Here is a 27,768-nt window from a genome sequence, read left to right on the forward strand (position 1 = left end):
GTCTGGGGCGTTCTTTGGACTTCACGGTGGTGTTGCTCTTAGACAACCTCTGAGGCCGTCACAGAGCAGCTGTGTTTGTACTGACATTAGATTACACACAGGTGCACTCTATTTAGTCATTAGTACTCATCAGGCAATGTCTATGGGCAACTGACCGCACTCAGACCAAAGGGGGCTGAATAATTACGCACACCCCACTTTGCAGTTATTTATTTGTAAAAAATGTTTGGAATCATGTATGATTTTCGTTCCACTTCTCACGTGTACACCACTTTGTATTGGTCTTTCACGTGGAATTCCAATAAAATTGATTCATGTTTGTGGCTGTAATGTGACAAAATATGGAAAAGTTCAAGGGGGCCAAATACTTTTGCAAGCCACTGTACATCTATTTACAGTTGCTTAAAATCTGAGTAAATTTCAATTACTAGAAGACAATCTACTGGCTATTGTTACATTCACTTCAGTGTAGCACTAACAGGACTGTGAATATTCACTATAGCTATCAAAGAGCTTCAGTTACACAGAAACTCTGTGTATCCACAGTCTGTAGCCTAGCCTGTTGTCGCATTCTTACAGAAATACCACGCATATTTGAAACTAAAACATATCCTCTTATTAGCAATAAATGTGCCAGGTGGTGACCCTGATTTTAGATAAGCTTATGGAAACACATCCTGATTATTATAGGCAGCATGAGTCACATGTGAAGCAGAATGCACTCCAAGGTTAAGTTAAGATGAAATGAAAAAAAAACTTATATAAAGATATATGCCATGCAAAAAGAAAAAAGAAAAAGAGAAGCGGTTGATGTCTGGTGCTGTTTGAAAAAAAAAATTAATTTCAGCTTCTCTCTGATGAACAGGGCAAACAAACTTTACCTGATGTCTCTGGCAGAAAGACATCTGAGTCTGAGTCATTCACCAGAAAAGGTGGAGATGGAGGGTTTGAAAAGAAGATAGAGGCAAGGTCTGACAAGAACAGGTGAAAATAATCAAGCCAACAATAAAGCAAGTCATTTAAAAGAAAATGTAAAGAATAACATTATAATAAAACAATAAAAGGAGAAAGTAAATGGACAAAAAATAAAAACACACAATAAAATCCATGACCACAAAATAAACAGACACGTGCCATATATATTTACATTAAAAAAAATAAATAAAACCCTTTAAACACTTCTCAGATTACACTTGTTTAATGTGTGATGTGTGCATATGGGGTTGGTAATACCACTGCAGTGTACACACAGAGATTTAACATGCTGAAAGCTGGGACTTAATTCCCGTCAGCGTATCCTAATCAGGGCACTTTTTGATGCTATTTTGACTTTAAAGCCAAGACCTTTGACAGTAACAAGATTCTGTTTGACAACATACGTGCCAGCAAGCTTTATAGCTGACCCTTTGACCCCAACTAGGTGCCAATTAACTGTGGATTATGCTTAACCTAGGCAATGGGTCAATGACAATGTCACTCTCTTTAAACATTGGTGTTGCACATGTAAATCCATGAGAAACAAGCTAAATGTTGGTGAATGTGGTGATGTTAAATGCACTCAAATTTCTTGCAGAAGGGTGGAGTGACTGTTTGAATTGTAGAAAATGGTGAAAAATTACACCGGGAAAATGCAAAGTGGGGAAAAAAGCCTACAAACTCTAATAATTTGGTAATTTTAGGCTTCTGTTTCTGGACTAAACTAAAGGAGAGGCTTCAAATTAAGTAGCTCGGAAGAAAAAACAGAGTGACAAGTTAATGCGTAAAAACCTGAACTGTTGTAGCATAGCTGCTTGTTGAAGTTAGACTACTTAGATTTTCATGTAAACAGAGGTAATATTTGAAAAGCATTCTCAGTCTGCAGCAGGCCCTGGGTTAATTGCATGCAGAAGTTTTACTAAGAGGATTGGCATTTCTCTAATTGAAATAACTAATAACTTTTTTACCTTCGTTATAAAATTATAAGATGTTTTATTTTTTATTATGGAAATAAGGCAGCGATAGTCATATGAAGCCAGACCCCACCCCACACGGTGCCCGCTGGAACAACTGTTCCGTCACTACTCATTTGCCACTCACTATTACCCAGTTTCTGTAATTTAATATTTGCAGGAAGTGATAAACTTTAATTATATGCTTCACTGTAACAAATCATTTCAAACACAAGCTGTCTGTGGGTTACCTGCCGATGATGACACAGCGGAGGAAGATCCAATGGCCTGAGCTGGACTTAAAGGATCCAGAGACAGAAGGTCGTTGTTAGTCAGCCTGCCGTAGTTACGAGAGAAAGAGAAAGTCAAATAAATGGACGTCACCTTTCTAATATAAAGCAGCACATTTGGATTCAGTATAAAACAAGAAGCACTCAGAGAGCGCGAAACCTCCACCAATGCAGCTCACTCTCTGGGCAGTGTTTACTTTTAAGGGAATCGTATTTTATTTTGGATATGATTTGTTCTTTTGTAAAAATCAGATAAGAGCAGCATGACAGATTTTAAATAGGTCTATATAGCATTATTTATCCCTTTGATCTTCAGATCACAATCTACTGACCTTGAAGGAGAGGTTAGAGGTCAACTGTGACATGATATTTTAAATCTTTGCATGGTACTTTCTATATGCTGCCAATACACACTACACTTGTAAGAAGCATAGTTTCTTTTTGTCAAGTTTGGTGTATGTAAGCCAACTTTCAGTGGATGGTTAACATCACTCCACTCTACACTGTTAAAAAGTTTTACAATAGTTCCTTTAACACTTTTTGACCGACAGAATGACACAGACATAAATGCTACCAAAAACACAACCTCCTTGGCAGAGGTAATAATAATAAGAATAATAATAATAACTGAAATGTTCACAGATGGCGCAAACATAAAGAAAAATATGATCATTGGCACTGAGCAGGCAAAGGTTTGATGTTTTACTCCAGTACTCACTCGAATGATGTTGGCACTCTGGGTTTTCCTAGCTCATCACCTGAAGCAAGAGAAAAACAAACAGAAAAGTCAGGCCCGCAGTTCTTAACAGAGTGGTGACAGCAAATACACAGCAAGTTACTCAAAATCAAATTTAAAAAAAGATATTTGATAATTAAACCTTAAACCAGATTTTTTTTCCCCATTAAAAAAAAAATTAAACCACCACCTACAGTACCACTGAAAATATATACATTTGCAGTAAGGTTAGATACAGGTGTTTAATTTTCTTATTTCTGCTTTGTAAAATGTTTTTTTGAATTTTCATCCAAATACTGCAAAAGAGTTAACACAGGAGGTTATGCTGTATGTTCAATATGGTGGTACCACTTTAAAACAAGGGATGAAGCAACTAATCAGGAAATGCCCTGTTCTTTTGTTCCCCTGCTTTAAAGCGCTGCCTTACATTGAAAAGATCCATATAAGCGACCTGAAGCAGCACTTCAAGCACTAGAAGTAAAAAGGTACTACTGAGAGGACCCAGATTTAAAACCACACGTGTATGTAAGTCCTTCAAATTTAGAAACTGAAAGTTTTCAGTGAGTCAGTGATGTTAGCTGGGGGGGGTCAGCTGGCTTCAGAAGCTGTATGAAAGGCTCCCAGGAAGGGACAGCGATGAGGGCTGTGGAAGACATTTTAAAAGTGGAGGGGAAGGAAGGGTTGCAGGCCAACTACTGTAGTGAAAAAATACTCACCGAAACCCTTAGTCTTAGACCTTACTGTAGACACTCCTGTGATCCCTGAGCGCATGTAAAGTATACATCTATCAATGCTACTAATTTTTGCAAATTGATGTAAATGCTATCAGTGTGTGGGTTGCAGAAAGCGAATGGGATTATCATTAAGTCTCATACAAGCACTGACTATAAAAACAAAGTAATAAAAAGAAAAACAAGATAAAAAGAAGATTAAAAAAAACTTCCTGGGTGAATAATCAGTGCTTTTACGCTTCTTTTATCAAAGACCTCGTGGAGTACAACAAACACATTTTCATAAGCTCTTGGGGACATACACAAATTCAGCAAAACTCCCACAACTGTGCCAGCTTGCAGAAGGGAAAAGATAATTTCTGACATGTCCAAACATAAACAGTTAATTAAGCAATTAATCTTATTTGTACCATTGGAGGGAAATATCCCCCGAGCTCAGATTTATAGAAGGGAACAGTTATTTACTTTTTCTCGGGATGTGTTGGTTTTGGCTAGATTTCTGGATTTTCCCTCTTAAAGACAACCCCTTTAAAAACAACCCGGGCCAGGAAAAACGTGGTCGAGGAGTTGTGCAGTCGAGCCCCCCTCCACTTCATCCTTCACAGTCATGTAGCAACACAGATAAAGAAAAGGTCAGGAAGAAAAAAAATACTCACTGGACTGGTTCCTCCGCATCTGTCCCTGAAAGCAAAAACAGACAATGATTAATCAAAGATGCATATATCCCAAAGCCAATTACTAACCGATACATGTCAGAACTTTGTTTACTTGTTAACAAAAGGACAAAAAGAACAAGAAAGAGGTGTTCGCGCTCTTCAAACTGGACTTCACGAAGGGAGAATTGATCTACAAAGTGCAATGCGGTGCTGAATGGATCCCTAACTTTCTCTGGGGATTAAAAAAAAAAAAGCAAATACCTATTAAAATACGTGTTAACGCTGGTCAAAATTGTATTATTAATTATTCCCACTGGCAAAGGGAATTTTTTCCACTTAGAGTTCAAGACAGTAAATCACAGGACTACTCTTGACTCACACATACCAGACATTAAACCTAGGGTGAAAAATTCAGCAGCGCAAAACCGTGTACGTAATCCCATATAACGATCAGTCAGAGACAGCACAGAGCGTGCCTCAAACTCTTCACCAGCTTCCTTTACAGATTCTTTTTTTTTCTCCTTTTCCTGCGACATAAATCTTCCTGCGTCCAACTGCGTTAACACAACCTATGTGAGATGCACTCTTCAGGTCCAACACTTTCGGCGAAGAATTTATTTCTTACAAGAATAAAGGTCCGGTTGGAGACGGGGGAGACAAAAAAAAGAAACAAAATGGGTTTAAGGAACATAGCAAAAGCATTTAACCGCCATTGAGCTGCGAGGCCAGGGTTTAGTCCCACAGGCGCTAAGCGGCAAATGGGTTCAATTATGGCTATTGCTGGCCACACACACACACACACACACACACACGACTTCCATTGCTATTTCAATAAAGGGAACACCGTGGAGGGGAAACGAAACAGGAGGAGAAATGAAAAAAAAAAAAGACAGAAAAATGAGCACTGATGGGGGAAAAAAAAATCTATCAATAATTCACACCAGATGATGCAATGTTTGTCATCATCTTGGATGGAGTATATGTTTTCAGCTTTGTGTAAATATAAAATAGGCAGAGGGAGCAGAAAATAAACAAAAGGAGGGCATATACAATCTAAAGACTACGCTGGTATTTCAATTCAAATCAGTAGTGACAGAGACGAGAACGTAATGGTGGGTTTAACTACAAATCGGTGACAGACAAGGTTTAAGGTTAAAACTTCCAATCAAAATTATTTATTTTTTTGCACTTAATAGAAAAAACATCTCTGTAAGCTTGAAAGTTATCTTTATAATTAATGTCGGTGGGGGAAAAAAAAAAAGGAAACATTTGTCAAAACTACGTAACGAACCCCATAAAGTATTCATAAATAACCACAACAGAGTCCCGTCTAGAATAAATGGGCTTCAATAAAACCCAAAGAGTAAAACCAAAGAAAGAAACGAGAGGGGGGAAAAACAGAGTGAGATACGACGCAAATGGCGAGGAGGAAAAGCAATGAGAGCCGAGGCTGAGAGAGACGGCCAAAGTTGGGAAAGAGGATGCCGTGACAATCGGTTAATGGTGCAGCCAGGGAGCGAGGCGGGTGAAACCCACTAGACCCCCTTAGCAACACTGAGCGTGCCCCTCTCGGCCGCTCCACAACACCATTAACAACAACAGCTCAGTGCACACAGGCTGTGCGTTTGCACACAAGCCGTAGTGGTTTTAAAGTTTAACGACAGTGGCTATTTTCATGGAGCGCCAGAGAGTGATTCAGAGACTGAGAGATGATGAGGGACAAGGAGTTGAATGGAGAGCTCCATGACTGAGGTCACAGATCGTGTGTGTGTGCAGACTGCAGAGCATTGCTGTAAAACATTCCCTAAAGAGCTGAGAGAGTGTGTGTGTGTGTGTGTGCGCGCGAGAGTAAAAAACAGCAACATCACACACTTAACTCAAAAATTGTTTCTGAGTTCTTAATATTTGGAAAAAGAAGATGAAAGAATAAGTGATCCTAATGTTGCTTGATATTAATCTAAATTCTAAGAAAAAAAGAAAAAGAAAAAATTGCACAAACATGAACCTCAACGAATAAGAAAACAATATAGCATGTAAAATAAACATAAAGATTTTCAATGTAAAAAATAATAGCTTCAAGAAAGAGTAACCAATGGGAAACACCTTTGATAAATGGCAGTTTAATCTGCCCTACGAGAGGATGTTTTTACATTCTCGTGATGCCCTCTAGTGTTACACAAGCAGAGTAGCCTCCTTCTGCAGCAGGGCAAGGTAGCAACAAGTTTATCTTTGAGGATTTTACTATTTGGTGTGTTATCAGAGTGTCACGAGCCGTACCGAGGTTGAAGGTGACAGGATGATGTTTCCAATGGAGGCCTTGAGCTCATCGATGTTGGCTTGGTTCTGATGAACGCCGTTGTTTGGCTGAACGGGCTTGATCTGCACGTGGAACTTCCTGGGTTCGTCTTCGTCCTCCGAGTCGCTGGACGAGTAGAAGGAATTCTCTTTGGCATGTGAGCAGAAGTTAAGGAGGATAATGGCAACAACCTCAGATCAGAAACATGGGCATAAATCTGAGTTTCATTTAGCCTTGTTTAAAAAAAAACCCCAACAACTCCAACGTGTCTAACAAGCGAGACTGGCGCTGAGACAAACAAAAAAGGATATCGTTTTCATTTACTTCTGGTCTGATGCAGAAACCCTCTTCATCAACTTGAGGAACATTCTGCAAAAACACAAGCAGGATACGATTTTTCTTTCTTTCACAATTTATTTTGAGTTAACACAAAGTTAATTTTACAGGATGCTGCTCATTTCAAACTAGATAAAAATAACTTTATTTTTCAAATAGTAATTCATTGTCAATTTGTTCAGAAAATTGCTAAAACTTCATGTTAAATTGTAAATGATACATTTTAAAAAGAAGGTTGATTAATACCTAACTTCAAAAGGCAAAAAATTCCAATTAAGTCTAAAATGGTGTTTTTGCTTAGATATAAATTTGTTGTAAATGAATGGGTACAATCATTCATGGTGTTTGTTGAGGCTTTAAATAATAAAAAATATACTACAAATGAAAATCGGTACACGTATTTATAGATACATAAAACAACCTAAAACAAATAAAGACCGGGTGAAAGGGGTGATATTATGGTGATTTTTCACTATCTCATCCTACACAACCAAATTTGAGAGCACTGTAAATTCAGCGGAATCACACAACACCTTATACCGTTAGGGACAAGTTTTATAGGATATTAAGATTTTTAATGAAATGCATTATCTATGTCGGTATGAATATTTGCTGCGCATGTGTTAGAAAGAGACACTATGTGTAAGAGTGACGTTAATAGCTTGCTTACAGGATTCTGGATGTCTGCAAAGTATCCAGGCGGAGCACCATTGGCGGTGTTCTACAAGCACAGAGAGGGATGAATACGTGAATACGTGAACAAGCACATCCACAAAAAAATGAAACGAACGGGAACAGAGAGATGGAGAAAGTGACCGGAAAAACATTAAAACAGAACATGGCGATAAACGAACGAAGATGTTTTCCACCTCCTGCTGTCTGAAATCAAGATAACACAACAGGGTGAAACTCAAAGATTATAGACGCGGTCTGCGTCGGTGAAAGTTATACTCACAGCAGCCTCGACTTCTGTCGACTCCCTGGAAGACACAAATGGTCACGTGATCATGACTAAGAAGTGAAGATGAGTGAAGATGCATAAATTGTGCTGTGGACTGGAAATGCGAGTCTCTACTCACGTAGAGTCTGTGTCCTTGTCTTTCCTCCGACCTGGGATCAATAGTTTTCTTCTTCTGGGTTTGGCTCCTTAATATATATTAAAAAAGTGAAGAGCTTTAACCATAGATTTCTTTAAAAAGCATAAGTTTTCAGACATATTTAATATTTATGTCCCTCAAATGTGTTTCTTCTTTTACAAAAAGGCTTACCTTCAGCAGCAATAGCTACATTGCACTCCTCAAACTCAATGGGTCCTAATGAGACCAAAAAAAATAATCATTTAGGTTCATTTGACATACAAAGGGTCAATGACCCACTGCTGTGAACGTTGTGAATGTGAATCATGCAATGATCACACAGACACACACACACACACACACACACACACACACACACACACACACACACACACACACACACACACATGCAGTCTGCCGTGCAATGCAGCGAGTGTATACAAACAAAGCTAGGCTGCTCCCAGAGGGCAGACAGGGTCAATAGCAGAGTCAACTGTGTGTCTGGTGGCTCTTACAGAGATGGCACAATCCCTCCTGGTTGACACGAAGCCCCACTCTACACCATCACATAATCTTCCTCGCAGAGAGACGCTTCTAAGCACAAAACCTCACCGCAACCATGAAACAATTCCAAATCCTTGCACGAGCTCGGGTATTTTCAGCAAGCGGCAGGTGTGAAGGCTAAACTGCGGTGAAACTAAACCCGGCTGCATGACACACGCACAGTTACTAAACCCTACTACGAAAAAGACAAGCGAGTGCAAGTTTACATGCGCTGAAGTGTTTAAAGACACTCAGACAAATCTGCTCTTGAGCTTTAAGTAACGCCCTTTTCTCCTTCACTCCCACATGTAGAAAACGGCGAGAGAAAGAACAAACCATAAACAAACAAACACGATCGACTGACATCGCTGCAACATCCTTGGCTAACAGGCAAATCCTTAAGTCGGTTCCAGCAATTGATCAGTGCATCATTTGGACTGAAACCAGCCATGAATTTATATGGACAAAAACAACAGCAACAAAAAACCAAATAGTTTTTGGCAATTTGGACACATCATTTAAATGATGAGAAAACAAAAAACAACAACGTTTACGCCTAATTTACTCCTCGTCAATTATGCATATTTGCCTCTAAGGCCCTGCACTTTGATTGTCACGCCGAGTAGGCACTCACACACAAATGAGAAGTAAGGCATGCAATGCGTGTACGTGTCAATCAGCCAAATCCACTAGATCAGTCGGTGCGTGCCTCTGTATTCGTGTGTAGTTACAATCCATTTAAAAGACTCACGCCTTCTTAGGTACACAATTAAACAAACAGTGGTTAATTAATGGTTTTAAATGGCAACGTGACTATGACTATTAGCTCTTAAAATGTGTGACATGAAAGAAATGGGTGATATACTGCACATACCTAGAAAGCTTAAGAGTGTACACAAGATTAACAGGAGGCACAGAAAGATATACAGAGAAAGAAAGATGGGGCAGGACCCTCCGGCGAAATCTGCAATACACTAACAGGACTTGACCTGAAAACAACAAAGCTAATGATATTTTAACTCAAAATATACACAGCAGCAGTCCAATGCAGTCCCCTGCCCCCCACCACCACCAAGAAGAGGCCAGTCGCGAGCAGAATCGACGCATTGTTCTGAGTGTGCGATGCCGACTGAAGCGCAGGGAAGCGGCGAGTCACGAGAGGCATGCGAGCAAGTGGAGTGGATAAAGCACACCGATGACCGATCTACTCTACTGTGCAATATCGGGCTTCGGCACTGCTGGCAAACACACAGCGGCGGCACGGAGGGCTGTTGTGGGTTTTGAGTGAGAGAGAGCTTCGTGCTAGTCAAAGCAGCCCTGGCGTGCTCATTCAAGAAGACTCACAGAAGGAGGCGAGAGATAATTTCATCATCCCTGTTCAATCAGCTTTAAGAACAAGTGAATATATGTCGAGTGTTGCTTTTTTTGGTGTTTTTTTATAAGGAGAAGAAGAAGAAACACATCATTAACTTATGACATCAGTGTTTATTTACCCATCAGTGGTAAAAATAGTCAAACAAAAGTAGTGGACGGGGTTGAAAGATTACTCTGTGCCATCGGGATGTTTAAAAAAAAAAGGCTGTAGGAATCTGCATGAGACCCAGGCGGAGCAGGAATTCTTTGCCACCGGCATCCTGCGATCCCATCTGACAATATTTATCCACACAAACAGCCGAAAATGTCTAAACACCAGACGCATGAATATTACCTAAATCTGGACAGACATTAGGAAATGTTTAAGCATCTCCTAAACAGACAGACGACTTTGTTTATACAGGGGAAGATGTTTCTTTTCTTTCTACTCTCTGTGAGGGAAGCATGCAGTCACGCATGAGAGGAAGATGGATTTTTTTTTTTTAAATTGCATATGCTTCACATGGCAACTGGGAGCCAGAGAGAGGGGTGGAGTGGTTTGCGTGTCTGGCCCACCGCCAGTTGACAGCTCAGCTGGATATCGTTGAACACGCCGACCCCCCCTGCCTCGCAGCGTGTCACTTTGGGATTGTTTCCGCAATAGAAAGTTTATTCAACCTCTCTCTCTCTCTCTCTAAAGGCTCCAGACCGGCCATCCGTTCAGCTATTTCATCACGGGGACAGACGGGTTATTTTTCTGACAGGGCCAGGGCTGGTGAGCAATTCCTAATGAACGCGTTTGATACGGGGAAGGAATTTTCTGACCGTTTTTTTAAAGCGTCAATTAATACTGCTGTCCAAACAAATGAAGGCCACCACGTCTTAGATGCAGCGTCTGGACACAGGGGGTCACCGTTTGTGTACACACAAACACAGCAGAGGTGATCCCTCTGCGCCCATGACCTGACGTGATGTAGTACAAGTGCACAAGGGCAGCTTGTAATATTGCAGACTGGGTTTTGAGCTATGTTGCATGATGAGACTACAGAGGCTAATGCCAGAAAAAAAACAATATGTCAGAGACGCTGTAAAAGAAGGAAAATATCAACCAAGGAGATAAGGGAAAGAGTGCGTGTGCGTGAATGAGAGGGAGGTAAGGGAGTGGAGCCAAAAGACTCTGGAGTTTTCCCTTGATTATTGTGGCATGGCAAAGTTTACACAAGAGTTATTGTTGAGCCCTGACCTCCTGAAGAAGTTGGTTATGCCTGCTTAGCCTGTGAACACAGCAAAGCCCCCTGTGTGTCACATGCTTACTGGAATGCCAAGCCTGCCTACCTTTACAGCAGATTACTGTGATTGACTCTGATGGCCCTCTCTCCTACCACTAATTGCCCCTCTCTATATACCCCTCCCCTCTCCACACGCCTGGGTCAGAAAGAAGCCCCCCATACCCCCTGGCAACAATTTCTTAACACACAGTACAGACACTGACAAATATTAATTACTCTAAATAAAACATACAGGACCCCGGCGGCTTACCTGGTCTCTCTTTGCCTGTTCCTTTGCTTTCAGACAGTTTCTGGATTAAGCTCTCAACTGATGTGTTCTCGATGTTCCTCACAAATTCATGGTGGACCTGGAAAGGTTCAAAAAGAAATCAGATTTACCCATGATCTTAAAATTTATAGTCTTCTTTAAATGAGGTTGTGGTGATTTTTAACTGATGTAGTGCTAGAGCGAGTTGCTTGGTCAACTAATGGTAGAGTTTGTTTGTTACTTGTATTATTCAGTGCAACAAATTTTTAAAAGAGGTCATTTGGGACCACTTGCCAGGTAACATTTCTCTTAAAGTGTGATAAGAAGATGATGTGCATATTTAAGTGCTGCCTGCAAAGCCAGATTATATTTTCCTCTAAAATCTGGCCTGTTTTTTCACTGTGCAGTAGCTATAGCTCAGTTACAATGTACTACTTAAAAGTTGAAAAAAAGGTCTTTACCCCCTGCAAGCAAATACCTACAAAAATGAAAAAAACCTCAGTATCACAAGCCAAGCATTGATCTTTACTGTAGCTACAGCACTGTTAGAACCCCCTCTCAACTCAGTGATTCACGTTATTACCTCCATGCAAAATGAGGGGGATGTGAGCAGTTTGCTTTGTCTGTTTGTTTGTGGGCACAATTATTCAAAAAGTTTTGATTTACATAGAAATCTCATAAGACCCGGGGCTTGGCCCAAGTCAGAAGTGACTTTTGGAGCCCATCAGAATGCAGGAATCCAGAAAGCATTTGTTGCTTTTCACATCATAACTTTGCAGACAAATACATTTAATAGAGAAAAAAAAATGGGAGAGACAATTAAATATCACAGAGGTGACATCCTTGTGGATCCAGAGGCTCAACTGATGCATGCCATGAAGGTTAATTTACTGCCTTGGCAGACGTATGCAATTTTGGACTCCTCTTGTTAAACATTTTCTCTGCATAACTGAATCAATTAAACAAGGAGAAACTTCTCTGTTTGATAGGTCATTTACAATGAGGCACATTAAACTTAATGACTGCTTTTAATGTCAATATGTTTGATTATAACATGACAGAAACCAGTGTCATTCGCTTAATAATCTTTATGAGCACATATCTGACACAAGTAACAAGATTTGTGAGACTGGAGGTTTTCTGGGTTTCAGCAGTAGTCTGTTTGAACACACCAAGAAGCCTCGACTGAAAGCCCCAAAATACTGACCGCTGCCCCCCAGATGATAGGAATGGTTAGCAATAGGTTAGTGCTGCCACTTGCCTTATGATATACAGGAACGGAGAGCTTCCTGCTGTTCCTCGGTAATATGAGCTGCATTGCCTTTGGTTGGCATTTAAAACCATTTGTTTTGTTTATTTTGCACGTGGAGAAATACTGTACTTTACTGGCATTCTCCTGTGTCAGGTTGCATCATTGTTGCTGGCACTGAGATACCCTTTGGGTAGTGTGAGAGGAAGGATAGTGTTTGCTTGTTTGTTTTGGATGTGCGTATGTGCTTGTGTGTTTAGTGAGGGGGAAGTGAAACTGACTGACTGAGCCATCTCAACAAAACCATTTAGATTTGCGTGATACTGTAAGCGCAGAGTGGCTCCACTATCGAAAACACGCATACGCACACATATGTGTTTGCCCCCCGGGCCCCTGTGGCGAGGTGGAGTGCATTAGCCTTCTGTGCCCTGGCAGGAGAGGATGTTGGTGGGGGTCGGGTTGAGGAGGTGGGGGCAGGGAGGTTGCAGTGGTGAGGAAGTGTGCTCAGTACAGTACACGCAATCTGTCAGGTGCTGCTGCCATGATGGAGGCTACTAATGTCATCAACCCTCACTCTCCCTATCTCTATCTCGCTCCCTCTCTCTCGCTCTCACACACAGACAAACAACAAAACTCGTCCCAGAGAGTCTTTCGCCCACATGCTCGAAACATGTATCTGCCTTGAAGGTATCCTCGCTCGCACACAAATGCTCACTTACCAAAACAAACACAGCACGCACACAGACAGATGCAACTACCCTTATGTGAGTTCAAAGCTCTCTGAACAGCAAACCACACTCAAATATGGACCAAACATACCTTTCAAATCTCCCATGCCTACCCAGCTTGTCTGAAGAAACTTGTATGTCTAATATTATCACTGCAGTTTTTGTGTGTTTGTGTGTGTTTGTGTGTGCTAGTCTCTTTGCTGGCATGATACAATAGTAGTGCCGGTAAAGAAAATGGTCGCTTCACCAGGCTTGTACCATCTGCGTCCAATGATGAGCAGGTGGCAACTTTTTTTTTTTTCTTCTTCTTTTTTTTAATTTTTTTATGTAGGACAGGTAAAAAACAAGAAGAAGTAAAAAACAAAAAGCTCAAACAATAAAAATTGTATTTTAAAGAAAATGGCAACAACACTAACAACTGTAGCAAGTATGTTAAACACAGACACACGGAGTGCTGTGGAAAAAGTATTTGCCTGATTTTGTTGTTTTGGGGTTTTTTTTAGCTCAAACAAATGGTAAATGGCCTGTATTTGTATAGCGCTTTTACTTAGGTCCCTAAGGATCCCAAAGCGCTTTACACTACATTCACACACACATTCACACACTGGTGATGGTAAGCTACATTGTAGCCACAGCTGTCCTGGGGCGCACTGACAGAGGTGAGACTGCCGGACACTGACCAAACAAATTTCAATATTAGTCAAAGATAACCAGGGTAAACACAAAATGCAGTATTTGAATGATGATTTCAGTTATTAAGGGGAAAAAAATCTATTCAAACCTACCTGTCCCTATGTGAAAATTAGCCCCTGTGAACCCTTGTTTCACCCTAGGCAGCAGGAACTTGAATAATATGTTTGCAATACCTGGCAATGAGTCTTTCATACTGCTGTGGAATTTTAGCTCACTCTTCTTTGCAGAATTGTTTTAATTCAGCCACATTGGGAAGGTTTAAGTGTGAACGGCCTGTTTAAGGTCATGCCAAAAAATCTCAACTGGATTTGAGTCAAAGACCTTGATTAGGCCAATTTTTGAACCATTCGAAAAGTGGACTTGAGGTGGACTTGCTGCTGTCTTTTTTAAGTGCTCTTGAGCTTCAGGACACGAACTGATGGGTGGAAATACTCCTTCAGGACTTCCTGGCAGAGAGCAGAATTCATGGTTCCATAAAGGGCTAAGCCTAACCCCTAACTCTAACCCTTATGGAAAACCATCAAAGTCCCGAAGCAGCAAAGCAGCCCCAGAACATCCCAGACCATCACACTACCACCACCATGCTTCACTGCTGGTATGATGTACTTTTTATGAAATGCCGTGTTAGCTTTAGACCAGATCTAACAGGACTTGAACCTTCCAAAAAGTCCAGCTGTTGTCTCGTCAGGCTACAGAATATTTTCCCAAAAGTCTTGGGGATCGTCAAGATGTTTTTTGGCAAATATGAGGCCTTTGTGTTCTTTTGGTCAGCAGTGTCAAATTGAACTCTCCCATGGATGCCATTTTTGCCCATTATCTTTCCTATTGTTAAATCATGAACTCTGACCCTAACTGAGACAAGTGAAGCCAGCAGTTATTTAGATATGGTTCTCGGCTCTTTTGTGACCTCCTCGTTGAGTCGTTGATGTGCCCTTGGAGTAATTTCGGTAGAACAGGCACTCCTCGGAAGGTTCACCGCTATTGCTTTGTAAAGCTTTCCCAGCTGACTGTGTTTCTCGACTGTTTCTTTTGATAGTGGCATAATGTGTTGCTCTCTGAGAGCTTTTATCTTACTTCACGCTTTGTCAGACAGGTTCTAGTTAAGTCATTGCTTGACCCTAGAGGTTTAGTGAAGTTGAACTCAGCTTTTTGCTTTTTTTTTTTAAACATGTGGTTACGGTAATTACAGTTACTTCATGATTTAACATGTATATTTAGATAACCTTTTCCATTTAATAACTAAATTCATATTTTGTATTTACTCGGGTTATCTTAGACCAATAATAAAATTAGTTTGGTGATCTTAAACATTTAATTCTAAAAATGCGCAAAAACAAAAAAACCTGAGAAGCAGTAGTTTTTACGTCATATGTACATATGCTGAATAGTTTTACACACTCTTCTTCTACTAGCAGAAGCCTTGTAGATAGTGAGCATGTATGTGGGATTGTATACCTGGTGATGACTTTAACAGGCCCCTGATGGCAGTATGACTGGTGGTGTACTAACATAAACAACTGATCAAATCCTTTATGAAAGATTTATAAACACCTGTTTATATTCATAAGCAGGTGTCTGGCTAACCGATGAACTGATAAACATAAAGGTTGCCTCATGGTAGGGGTTAGATTAGTGGAGGTGCAATGCTGCGGTTCTGCCCATCACCTCTGTATCGACATCGTGATGAACCCTAAAGAGGAAACAGTTTCTAACGTTTGACTTTAGTTTTGTGGTTTTCACAAATGTTTGAGGCTTGGTTCAATACTACACCCCCTTTAGAATACATTTTTAGAACTTCTAACTAAGAAACACTTGTTTAAAATCAGAGAGTTCACATCTTGCAGATTTTTGTCATCATTTAAATGAAAATGTGAAACAGTTCTTTAGCTGCTGACTTTCAACCACAAATATAATTTTTTTCACTGTCATTAGTAATATTATTGCCTTTTAAGAAAAATTGCTCCAAATAACCGAAATGCTTTTATGTGGAAAAACATTTCGGTTTGTAACTTTAAAAAAATATGTGCATATTGAAATAAAACATTTTTTTCAAGTTGTCCTGAGGCTACAATGACACGTCAATAAAATGACATCCAACGAAAGAAAATAAGGGCACTAAAACAACTTTTATTAACAACTGTTATTTCCAGCCGTGTACACTGAAGAGGATTTCTTTTTTAGACTGTCCACAGCTAGACTCTGATTCTCTTGGTGGAGTTGCGTCGCCCTCTACAGATCTTAAGGGAACTACAGCAGCAGCGTTAGCACAAAGCAGCTACAGATTAATGAAACAGAGCAGCAGATTGTAGTTAGGCATTCTGTGTGGCACTGCAAAGTATGAGTGCTAAATAAATAAATGAAAAGCAATCTCTGGTTCACGCTCAATACTGATTGATGTAGTTCTGAATGATGTTTGAAAGTCTTCACAATTGTGCTTGATGCCAAACCCAAACCCAAACACACTGCTCCAGAGAGGAAAAAGAGGCCCGTGCAGCACTTTTTACTACCATACACAGTATTTGGAAAAGTCTCTGCCCTTGTAGAGGTGCTTTCGATAGACTGAGAGGGAGTTTTGATCTGAGAGGGAGTTTTGATCAGTTTCTAATTGCTCGGCATAAAAGGATGAATGGACCATTTCCTGCTCCTCGGTTAAATTATTAGCGAGATCAAAGACGACACTAATTGATATGACGCACAGTGAACCCAGTGAGCACAGCCTCAGGTCAGCGAGACACCTACTCCACCCACAGGAATGTCTGTGCGTGTGTGTGTGTGTGCATGTGTACATACTCACCTCTCCTATCTGAATGTGTGTTTCATCCACATACAACGAGTACGACTGAATGATCTCCTTCATGTGGAGAATGTGGTTTTCTTCAATGTCTTGGAATTTCTGTAAGACAGGGTTATGATATTAATGGCACAGCGATGTCACTTTAAGAAGGCTTCACCTGGTTAAGAATTAGTATTTGGGGGGATAACTATGTATATACAAATATGTGGTCAGCATACATCAAAGGAAATAGGTTCGTGCTACGTCATTTAACAAAAATCTGTGGACATTTAGTTCTTTCTAACCAGCTGATGAACCAAAAAATATTTTTTTTGTCTCTTACAGAAATCTGTTTGTGCAATCTGTCTCTATGCAGTAAAAAAAAAGAAAAACGAAAAAAAAAAGCTTCATTGAAAACAAATTAATTGCATGCCAAAAAATCTGTATAAAAAAACTTACAAGTCAAAGGCCAAATGTGAGACTTTGCTTCTGTATTTGGTTCCTGTGACTTTCTTTTTGTGTGTGTGTGTGTGTGTGTGTGTGTGTGTGTGTGTGTGTGTGTGTGTGTGTGTGTGTGTGTGTGTGTATGTCTGGGTGGTCTCTGGCTCAGGAGCACATATAGCTCCTCCCACCAAGACTCAATTCTGGACGTGACATATAGTGATGAGGATTCATTTCAAGTATGGTGTGGGCCACAAACTTAAATGCTGGTACTTACTTCCATTTGTGTGTGACTCGGGGCTTTGAGGGTAAACCGAGGAGAATGAGTATAAATAATCATAAACTGGAAAATCGCAGGGGGACCGGGGGGATTGAGCCTTTCTGACCACGAAAACACCGGATAAAGAGCATCCGGCCTCTGCATCTACACTTCAGAGACTTGCATGCAAAATAAAACTGCGCTTTTGTCTTCTGCCATGATGACAGCTCGCACAGGCTCACACACAGACAGTCAAAGGGAACACACATGTCGGCGACACGGTGATGTCAGAGAGCACATGTGTTCAGTGTTTATAATACACGTCTACATGTGTTGCGCTGGAGATGAGCCGTAGACTGTAATTCGGGGGAAGCGGCAATGCTGCCTTCTATAGGGGAAAAACAAAACCACTGGGCTAACTGGAACCAGCTCTGGTGGCAGCGCTGCTGCGGTTCAGGAGGATACTGAGACCAAATTCTGCTGATCTGATTTTAATTTGGAGTTTATCTAATCAGCGCTTCAGATGGATTCAATTACACAATGATTCCGTTAAGGGGGAAAAAACACAATCTGGAGATGATACAGGGCTCAAAGCGTGGAACAGACACACACATGTGCGCACACACACAGGACTAACAGATTTACCAACAAAAGTGTTGCATACCACAGAGATAGACAACAAACAGAGTTTGTGAGCATGCATTTGATTAAAGCACATGCACAAAGAAGGAGGGAGAACCAGCTAATAAATACCTGTGCAGTTTCTGTCATCTTCTGTTCAAACTCAGACTTAGCTGTGGCATATTTCTCCACGTATGATTTGTAGGTCTCTGTGGCTTTTTTGGCTTTCACTCCAGCCTGCAGAGCATAAACAAACAGATAAATGACTATCAAGTGTTTGTATATTGGAGACAATGACTGTCAGTCTTTCAGGCTCCTCTGACAAAATGGCAAGAAAACCGATCTCCACTTAACATCTGAAGCCTTTGGGGTTGAACTTTCAGTATAGGCTCCTCTATTAAAGCACTTCATCATGCCTTATTACCAGACCATGATTATGTGGGAGTGTGTACGTGCGAGTGTGGCCTCCCACCTTGTCTACATCTCTCTGGGTGGCCCCCTCCTTGCGGAGGCGTTCCTGCTCCACAATTTTGGCATTATAGTTCTCCTTGGACTTCTGCAGAGCCTGGAAGATGCTCTGGATGTTCTGGACGGCCTCAAGGGTAGACGCCACCTCTTCTTTTGTCTGAAAACACACATGTCGTATAGGGTAAGCCTAATAACAACACGCCTTGTTTAAGATGCGAGTTTGAATGTGTCTGAATGTGTCTGTGCAAACTGGCTGCATGTGCCTTTGGCACAGTATAGCAACTAGCAATTAATAAACTCAAAGCATCTGATCCATTCGTAAAGCCTTTCGTCATTCACATGGATATAAAAAGAGGTCTTTAATGGAGGGTAAATGCTAATGAACACTAAAACCACATAAAAAACCTTGCTTGATCATCTGTTTTACTAATTAGCATCATCCCTAAACCCTCTTATGTACTCATTATGACACCATTATGTTGTAATGCACACATCACTGGATAAAAAAGAAAAAAATGTGAAGTATTTTATCATATTATGTTATGAATACATTTTCTAAATACAGTCTTATATTGTTTTAGCAAGAGAGCCAAGAAACATAAACAGCTGAGAGGAGCAGGGAGTTGTGGGGAAGTGATCAAGAGAAACTGTGACAGCCTTTTTGTCATGCTCTAAGCACAAACACAACTCCCCTAATGCCGAGCTCCTATTTTACATGTGCTCCGTGGCTTCATGCATCAAATATGAGTTCATCCTGCGTCTCAACAAAACGAGGAGGCAGAGTGAGGTGTAAAGAAATGCCTCGCAGAACGACACCACGAGCACATCACTGTGGTTTTGTCAAGATGGAATCCACCAAAACTTTATCCCCTCTCTTGTACATGGCTTACTTTCAGCTTCTTTGACTCTGAGGACAATCACTGGAGTGTGAAACAATTTGTAATGGTGGAAGGTTAGAATGGGTTTAAATTTAAATAGTTCATTTTGTTCAGTGAAGACGAGTTTGTGTCAAAAGTGGAGCAGAAAACCACTGTAATCTAACTGAAAGAAAAACAGCATTGGTGCAATGCTAGTATCAAACCTCAATTAGTATTTACAGGAATGTAAGTATCAAAAATGCATGGTTCAAAATGTTCTCTTAATGTGCATTCATGCGGTGTCAGAGTAATAGGAAAATACGCTTAGAACAACTTGGAAAGTTTGAGAATATTTTGATGCAAGAGTTGGCTGAATGTGACACAAAAACACAGAAAACATGCCACATAAAAGTAATCATTGGGTTGATGCTAAGAAACTTTAGCTAACAGTTCACTGTAACTGCTTAATGTGTGTCACTTTCAGCTATCTTTAGTTAATGAATTAGTTAATATCACATCAGGTTCCAGTCTCTATTTGCTGTCTGTACAGAGTTGTGTAGATTAATCAGAAAGTGAAAAGTTGTTATTATTATAAGGAATTCTGACAACACGGGATCTGAAGCAATACTGGAAACAGCTATAAAGGTTTTCTACAAGTGATCTGAGAAAGAAAAACACTTTTTTTGTACTTGTCATTTTTAATGTTCCACTTTAAAAGCACACAAATAGAAAATCAGAAGACTGACATCATCATATTGCATCAGTATTTGGTGTTCACAGTTTCTCCAACACCAAATGTCCTTACCTTTTTGTGTGCTTTGGACTGCTCTTCCACATATTTCTGAACCTCTTTTATAAGTTCCTGTAGTTTCCTCACAAGTTCCATGTGACAAGTGGCCAGCTTCTCTGTTGAACCTTTAAACACGTCCCACATCGGAGCAAATGTCCTGTGATAAAGAAAAGAATATTTACATATTTAAATTCATATGAATTCATTCAAGCATCTTCTTTAGAAAGTCATATGCATCGAGGTTATTATATTTAACCAAAAAAATTAAAAAGTAAACTAATTGTAAAGATTTTTTGAAATTGTAAAACTAAATAAAATAAAATAATCTAGAAAATATCCTACATATAGTTTTGAGAATGGATCATTTGGTAACATTTATTTTTACAAACTACCTGATGAGGCTTTGATGGACATGTTTATTGAGGCTTTGTCTAGAAGAATGTGAGTCAGCTGCTTTTAAAAAGCTGATTGCTTTTTTTGCTGAATTTCCTAAATCCTGGCTCTGGCATTTGCCAGAAATACAATAATAATTAAAACAGAATAAAACTAACACTGAAATGAATAAAAACAAAACATTTTCAAACAATAAAAACTAAACTGAAACTAACAAAGCCACTTTGCAAACGAACTGAAACTAAACTCAATAAAAAAACAAAAATTAAAAACGAAATCAAATTAAAACTAACTAGAAAACACAAAACAATGATAATAACTCTGGCACTAACTAGAGATGGACTGATCCGATATTACGTATCGGTATCAGTCCGATACTGACGTAAATTACTGGATCGGATATCTGAGGGAAATAAAAAATGTAATCCAATCCATTAAATATCAAAAAAGCACCTCAAAAAAACTTGCGACATGACATAAGGCTCATAACCGTAGTCGGAGCAGTATGCTCACGTGATAGAGCGGCTGTGTGTATTTGTAGCCTCCAATCCAGCATTTCATCTCTAAGGAAGTGATCCCAGTGAGAAGTAAAGCAAATGTGTAAGTTCATCTCTGAATGTTTGCAAAGCATTCCCGCGTTAAGCTTAAAAACCGATATATGGAGCAACTGCTTCTTCTCTCTCTCTCTCTCTCCTGCTGCTACTTCAATCATGAAACTGATCAATGATCAGCTGATCGGCTTTTTCCCGCAAGTCTGTCTCTCTTGTTTGTTTTTGGCCCACTTCGCGCCAGAAAGAGGAAACCAGCGGCTGAACAACAGCAGCCCGTTTAAGCTTGACAAGCTGTTGTTAGAATTTATTTAATATTACTTTCTACACCAGGATCCTTTTCTATGTAACTGACGGCTGGTAACTGTGCAGGGGCGGATCTAGCAAAGTTTAGCCAGGGGGGCCGATAGGGCATGAACAGGGAAAAAGGGGGCACAAAGACATACTTTTCTTTCTTATTCTCATTTCAAATGTCTAGCTTTTAATAAATAATTATCTGAATCTTACACCCAAAGTTTTAATCTGATGTAAAATGTATAGAAGTCCATTACTGTATATAGTAAATATTAAGTCTAATATACCCTAGTAAGCTATAGTACTTTTTCCTTTGGGAAGGTACCTGTGCAGTCTGCAATTCTGTTGAAGAAAGATGTTGAATATATTTAATTATTCTTGAAAAAATAATTGATTTCTGCGCATTTTTTTTTCACACTGCATCAAATTAAAGTTGATTACGTCGATTAAGCATCACGAGGTGGACGGTGGGCGGTTCCCTATTTGTTTGTTTTTTTTGCTGGGAGTTTTAGAACCCTATTAGTTAGGTTGCTTACTCTTTAAAATACCAGAATAGGAAGGATTGAGTAGGTTTAAGTTTATTAGATTGATCAGTATTGCTGAACTATGAAATATTTTGGGTGCAGTGTATTTTTTGCATACAGGTATAACAGAATAGCTTTAGTGGGGTTTTTTTGTTGTTTGTTTTTTTTAACTTGAGTATGAACTTAGACAAAAAGCAGCATGATATTAAAAAAAACAGTTTTATTGATTAAAGAACACACTACATCGGATTCATATCGGTATCGGCAGATATCCAAATTTATGATATCGGTATCGGTATCGGACATAAAAAAGTGGTATGTGCCATCTCTAGTACTAACCCAAGCTGAGAAAAGTTGCCAGCTGACTTGGCAAGTTTGGTCATTGACCTGGCATAGGCCTCCTCAATAGTACTCCTAGAAGAGAGCAAGAACAAGAAATTAAACACAACACCACAATATATAAGCATGACTTTAAATAAACTGTTCAAATAACCATGAGTTTATACTATTATGTCAACAATGTCAAAATAACAATTATTCTTCTCAAAACTAGAGGATAGTGTTGTAGAGTATGATAAAGTTTTTCCAATTCTCTTGCAACTAGGCTGCAGCTCAAACGGGGCATGTCGCTAAGAATCTGCACATCCAGGCCAGAAACACCCACTTAGAACTCGCAGCATAAATGTTTGACCACATGCACCGTGTGTGGGCAAATAAATGTGGTTTGGCCTGGGATTTGTTCATAAACCTCATGCGGAAGATGACAGAGTATGAAAGCTAGTGTTTGAACTGCATGCTTCTCTCAATTTCCCTTTTTATTCCTGTATTCTGTAACAAAGTGACAGTAGTGGGGGGAAAAAACTGCAGCGGTGTTGTAGTGAAAGTGTGAATTTTGCATTTGTGTCTCCCGAACGAGGTCAGCCAGGGGGAAGCAGGTCAAATGTGCACATAGGCAAATGCACGCACCAGCCTAGGCACACGCGCACACACATAATCACGCACAGGATATTGTGACACTGTCTGCAGCACGGTGGAGATGCCTGCACTTCTTCTTCTGCATCTTTCGATAGCCTGGGTTGGGAATTCGTTTTTTTAAACTTTATCATGTTATAAATGCTCCCAAGCATAACTACAGCCTTTACATTAACCCTAAGGAAGTTCGTGTTTGTACTTCTGAAATAGGGCATGTGAAAGGTAATATTTAAATTCTGTGCTTACACATTGTAGACGCATACAAGTTTGACAACCATTACTATTACTGGACAGCTCCTCCACCACATTAGACCTCAGAATACCTTTTAACTTCTTATTCAACAACATACATCAATGGATTTTTAAAAGTGACTGTTGGTTGATTTTAAGTCCTTCAAATGAAAATGTAGAGCATAAATTGTTAAAACAATGTGTCATACATTTGTGACTAAGTCTACAGTGTTTGACGCTTATTGTGTGACACACATGACAGGGAAGTGAATTTAAATTTAAAGACACTTTCTTTTCCATATTTGATATCCATTCTCTCATGGTGAATAACTATAAGCTTAATAATTGATCATTTTTACGTTAACAAGGGTGCTTTTTGTTTCTCGCTTTACTTCCTCTTCTGCTGAAAATGAGAAACGGACTCCACGCCGTCTTTTTCTCCTTTCCCTCGTTCAGTTTTCTGAGCTCAAACAAACGTGAAAATAGGCACCATATTCAAGCACTGGGACCTAACAGCTGCTAGTAACGGACTGGTAGTATTTTTGAAAGCCAAAGTGTGGATCACGCTCATTACTCCACGTGAAGTTTAATTAGCAGACACTGTTGTGTGTGTGTGGTGTGTGTGTGTCCCTTTAAGATTTCATTAACTGACAGACACACAGTGCACATAGCTGCTTTCCCCAGCAGAGGAAGCCATAGTGCAGATTTTGAAACACTCTGCAAAATGTAAAAGACCAAGCTGACTATGAAGCTGGCACAAAGCAGCATAACCACACAGTAAGTAAAACACTAACTGACCTTCTGTCTCCTCCATGAATAATGCATTGATTAATTTTAGTGTACTAAAGAATAGCACAGGTGCAGAGTAGGAGGAGTGTTAATATTTAAGCAAAGTCAAAAATCTGAAAGATTATTTATTATGTTTATTACAGGTCTTTGTTGTAAATGAGACATTGAGTCTCAATGGGACTAGCTGTATAAATAAAGGTTAAATAAATAAAAACATCCAAGTGAGACTGGATGCTTTAAAAAGTGCAGGTGAGCGTCACAATTGTTGGAACAGCTTGTGGCAAGAAATATGAAGGTGGTGGTTTTCCTATCAGCAAACCTGCCACCAAAGAAATAAGAATAATAAAAAGATGTGGAATTTTTGGAAAAATAAACATGTTAAATGACTGTGCTAAGTAAATAATTACTTAATTGTTGTTGAATATGACTGGTAGCACGATTGTTTTAGAGATATTTGGAAATGTTTCTACTGTGAAACTTATGGATTAAAATAATCATGAAGTGGGAATCTGATCATGATGGCGCAAATTCTATTTTTATCCTTCAATAAAGTAATCTGATCAACTCAAAGCGAGTTGAGTGCATTCCTCAACAACAGGAGGAACAGACAGTGGAATCCACAGCTGAATTCCAGAGCCAGCTCATCCGTCATGTGGCAGGTTACAGACTCACACCTCTTCCCACAAAGAACTGAGTCATCGTGGAGGTGGTAAAGGATGTGTAAGTTTACAGCAATATGGACAAATGAAACAGTTGGCAACAATTAAATCATTTTCAAATGATAGTCACATATAGATGGCTTTTTGTGAGGTTTCACCTTCACTGGTTTATTTTTCTTATTTGCTTTCGCCAACCAAAAAACTCACTGAACTTAATCACTCAATCGATTATGACATATGAAGACCTAATAGATATTTCTGTATGATTAGTCGAAGCCCTTTAACACCCCAGTGTGGTTCAAGGTTACAGTGTGTAAAAAAACTTGCAAATTCAACGTGGATATTCATGGAAGTGTCAGCAAAGAATCTGGGTGTTATTATACGCACAGTATGAGGAACTGGACGTGCAGGTTATAGCCTTAGAAAGACTTTTAAATACCAAAAAACCACATGGACAGGAAAGACATGTATTGAAGAGCTAGACAGAGTGCAACCAGCTAATTAGTAATCAGTGTGTTAGATTAACCATATTGTGCCCTTGATGCGTACTAGAACACTGTGTCTTACCTTTCTCTGATGAAGTCTGTCAGCTCCTTAGTGGAAATTTGGCCATGCTTCATGTTATGGTAGAGCACATCAAAGCCATTATTTTTTTCCCCCTGTTTGGCAGACAGAAACAAAAAAAAAACGTGGAAGTTGATGCTCAGTCACTGCAAAAACCATTAAGTGTAGCAACACAAAGTCTGCTATTGATTACACATTACCGTTAAGGCTTTTTCTAGCAGCAGCGTTCTCATTTTTTGCATAGCTTCTATCTGCATCTGCAGTAAACTCTGGTCGACCATATTCATCTTGGCCATGTTTAAGAGCAACAACACTTAGAAATTAGCAAATCAACAGAAGACTGGTCGAAGGCTAAAACCTACAATGAAAGACACACCTGAACAGCTTTCTGTGCTGCTGTAACCATGCCACTGGGCAATAGTGTCCAGTTGCACTTTAAAAATGCAAAGACATTCTAAATAATTGATCTAGAAGAAAAACAGCAGGCTTTGTTTTAACAAGAATTATTGTCTTCTAGGGGTAGCGGAACAATCGATAACCCATAACGTTGTGATATTTTGTATCAATACAGGAACACACCAAATATCTACATTTTACTGAATAAAATTAAATCTTATGAACAAGAGGGCCCCTCTCATACAACACCATCCTGAGACAACATTAGTCAGCAAACTTACATTAAATTAGCTCAAACGAAGAACCGTCCAACACTGGACACACTTAGCTTGACAAAGCTACCTCATAACTGGCTCAGTTACATGAGTAAGAATAGGATGGTTGTCCAAAACTTGAGGGTGTTACACACTCATTACCACTTCTGATTGCTAAATGATTGCAAAGGTTGCTTAATAAGAGGCAACCTTTCGCAGTCTGACTTGGACTGGGTGCAATCACTCTCAAAGAGATTGCCAAATGTCTGCAAATAATTGTTATCTACTTTATAAATGTAGTCAAGATTGCCAACATGTTGCCATTAGTCTTAATGAGTCTTTGTCTTTGAGTCTTTGAGCACAACTTGACTCAAGTGGCTCATTTTAATTGATATTGAAATGATATAAGACTTCATCAGGGTTCATCTAATGCCAACAGGTTTTATTGACAATCTCATTTTGCAACAAAAAAAAAAAAAACTTAAGTGAGATAACTTTAGCTTATTGTATAAAACAGATACTGACAGAGTTTAACACACATCACAACACATCGTGAATCTTGAATAATTTGCAGTTGAGGAAAAATCACAACACAATATTGGATCGCCAGGTGTCTGTTTATTCCTACCTCTATTTTCTGTATAATTCCTAAACCACTGAAATTACAGATAACAACTGTCAACACACATCACACCGCATGTGTACAGGCGGTTATATTTATAGAACATTTTGCAGGACTGGAAAAGTTCAGTATCTGATCAAATGTAAACTATGTTCGCATTGCCACTTCTATTGCAGACTTATGGAATTAAAATATGCCCGGAAAAAAGGTTCTGTAAAACATTAGGATGTCACAGAGAAGATGAACTTAACTTACTGTGTGTCTAATTCTCCCAAAAGCATAAAAAGTAAACAAAAAAATGAGAATTCACGACATAAAAATGTTTACTGAGGTCACACTACAATTCTTTATCTTCATATACAACTATATGAGTCATAAGTTTTTGTTGTCTGAAATAACTCGTCTAAAAGGGCATCCACACAGGAAGTGATGCGCTCATTGCATATTATTTTGCGGCTCATGGCTGGTCACTAGCTGACCTTCCAGGCTCCGATTGTCTGGACAACCCTCCACCCTATCAAATGTCAATTGTCTGGGACTTGCGTCAATTGCTCACACTAAAGTTGAATAAAGTTTAAACATGGGACTTGTCCTAGTTATTAATTTCACTAACTTTTGGACACACCTTCAGTGTCTCTGAAATTACTGTTTGTACTGTTTCCACTTTAGTGTACAAATACAAATGCCTTCTGAAATAGGATCAGGAAAACATGCATTAAAATACCACCTTATACAGTGTGAAGCACATGAGAAAGCTGCATTTTGTAGCTTACTGGCTGCAAATCTTACATGGATTTGTTCACGCAGCTGCTAGAGGATATTTTAAAAATGGGGCCTGGGACAAGCTAGACTCTACAGCTGAACTTGACCTTTGACCAACAAAGTCGAGCCAGTTCATCCCTGAGTTAAAATGAATGATTGTGGCACATGAGTCCCCTCCAGGTGATGCTGAGATATTACATTCATGAGAATAGGATGAACAACCTGGAAACATAATGCCTTTGGCCAAAGCAGCTTTGAGTGACTGGGGTAAAATAAAAAGATTGAACTTGTACTATAATGGCTGTAGAGCATGTATGTCTGTTTCCTATCCCCTCCAAGACACGTTAATCAATCTGGATAAAAACTGATATATCAACTACCCGGGTAGCAGTATTATCAA

General features: G+C 39.5%; 1 protein-coding gene across 8 annotated transcripts in view; it reads right to left on the reverse strand.

Annotated features, from left to right (window-relative positions):
• fcho2 (FCH and mu domain containing endocytic adaptor 2) overlaps positions 1-27,768 on the reverse strand; it is a 48,836-nt gene that overhangs the window by 12,601 nt on the left and 8,467 nt on the right. For 3 of the 8 annotated variants that reach the window (XM_084935704.1, XM_084935707.1, XM_084935708.1), the window contains exons 2-18: positions 25,338-25,429; positions 22,459-22,533; positions 20,376-20,517; positions 18,718-18,870; positions 18,378-18,482; positions 16,946-17,044; positions 11,485-11,581; positions 8,242-8,286; positions 8,053-8,119; positions 7,929-7,953; positions 7,644-7,694; positions 6,947-7,006; positions 6,619-6,792; positions 4,342-4,366; positions 2,937-2,976; positions 2,180-2,265; positions 882-971 (exon numbers count right to left, since the gene is read on the reverse strand). In XM_084935704.1, coding sequence (XP_084791830.1) covers positions 882-971; positions 2,180-2,265; positions 2,937-2,976; positions 4,342-4,366; positions 6,619-6,792; positions 6,947-7,006; positions 7,644-7,694; positions 7,929-7,953; positions 8,053-8,119; positions 8,242-8,286; positions 11,485-11,581; positions 16,946-17,044; positions 18,378-18,482; positions 18,718-18,870; positions 20,376-20,517; positions 22,459-22,533; positions 25,338-25,429 — 1,426 coding nt within the window. Of the gene's footprint in view, positions 1-881; positions 972-2,179; positions 2,266-2,936; positions 2,977-3,670; positions 3,716-4,341; positions 4,367-6,618; positions 6,793-6,946; positions 7,007-7,643; positions 7,695-7,928; positions 7,954-8,052; positions 8,120-8,241; positions 8,287-11,484; positions 11,582-16,945; positions 17,045-18,377; positions 18,483-18,717; positions 18,871-20,375; positions 20,518-22,458; positions 22,534-25,337; positions 25,430-27,768 lie in introns of all 8 variants that reach the window. The other 5 variants (XM_084935706.1, XM_084935709.1, XM_084935710.1 and 2 more) reach the window with 3 other exon arrangements.

The sequence above is a fragment of the Perissodus microlepis genome, chromosome 7 (assembly GCF_051167445.1).
Source record: "Perissodus microlepis isolate ML-2025 ecotype Zambia chromosome 7, ASM5116744v1, whole genome shotgun sequence".
NCBI lineage: Eukaryota > Metazoa > Chordata > Actinopteri > Cichliformes > Cichlidae > Perissodus > Perissodus microlepis.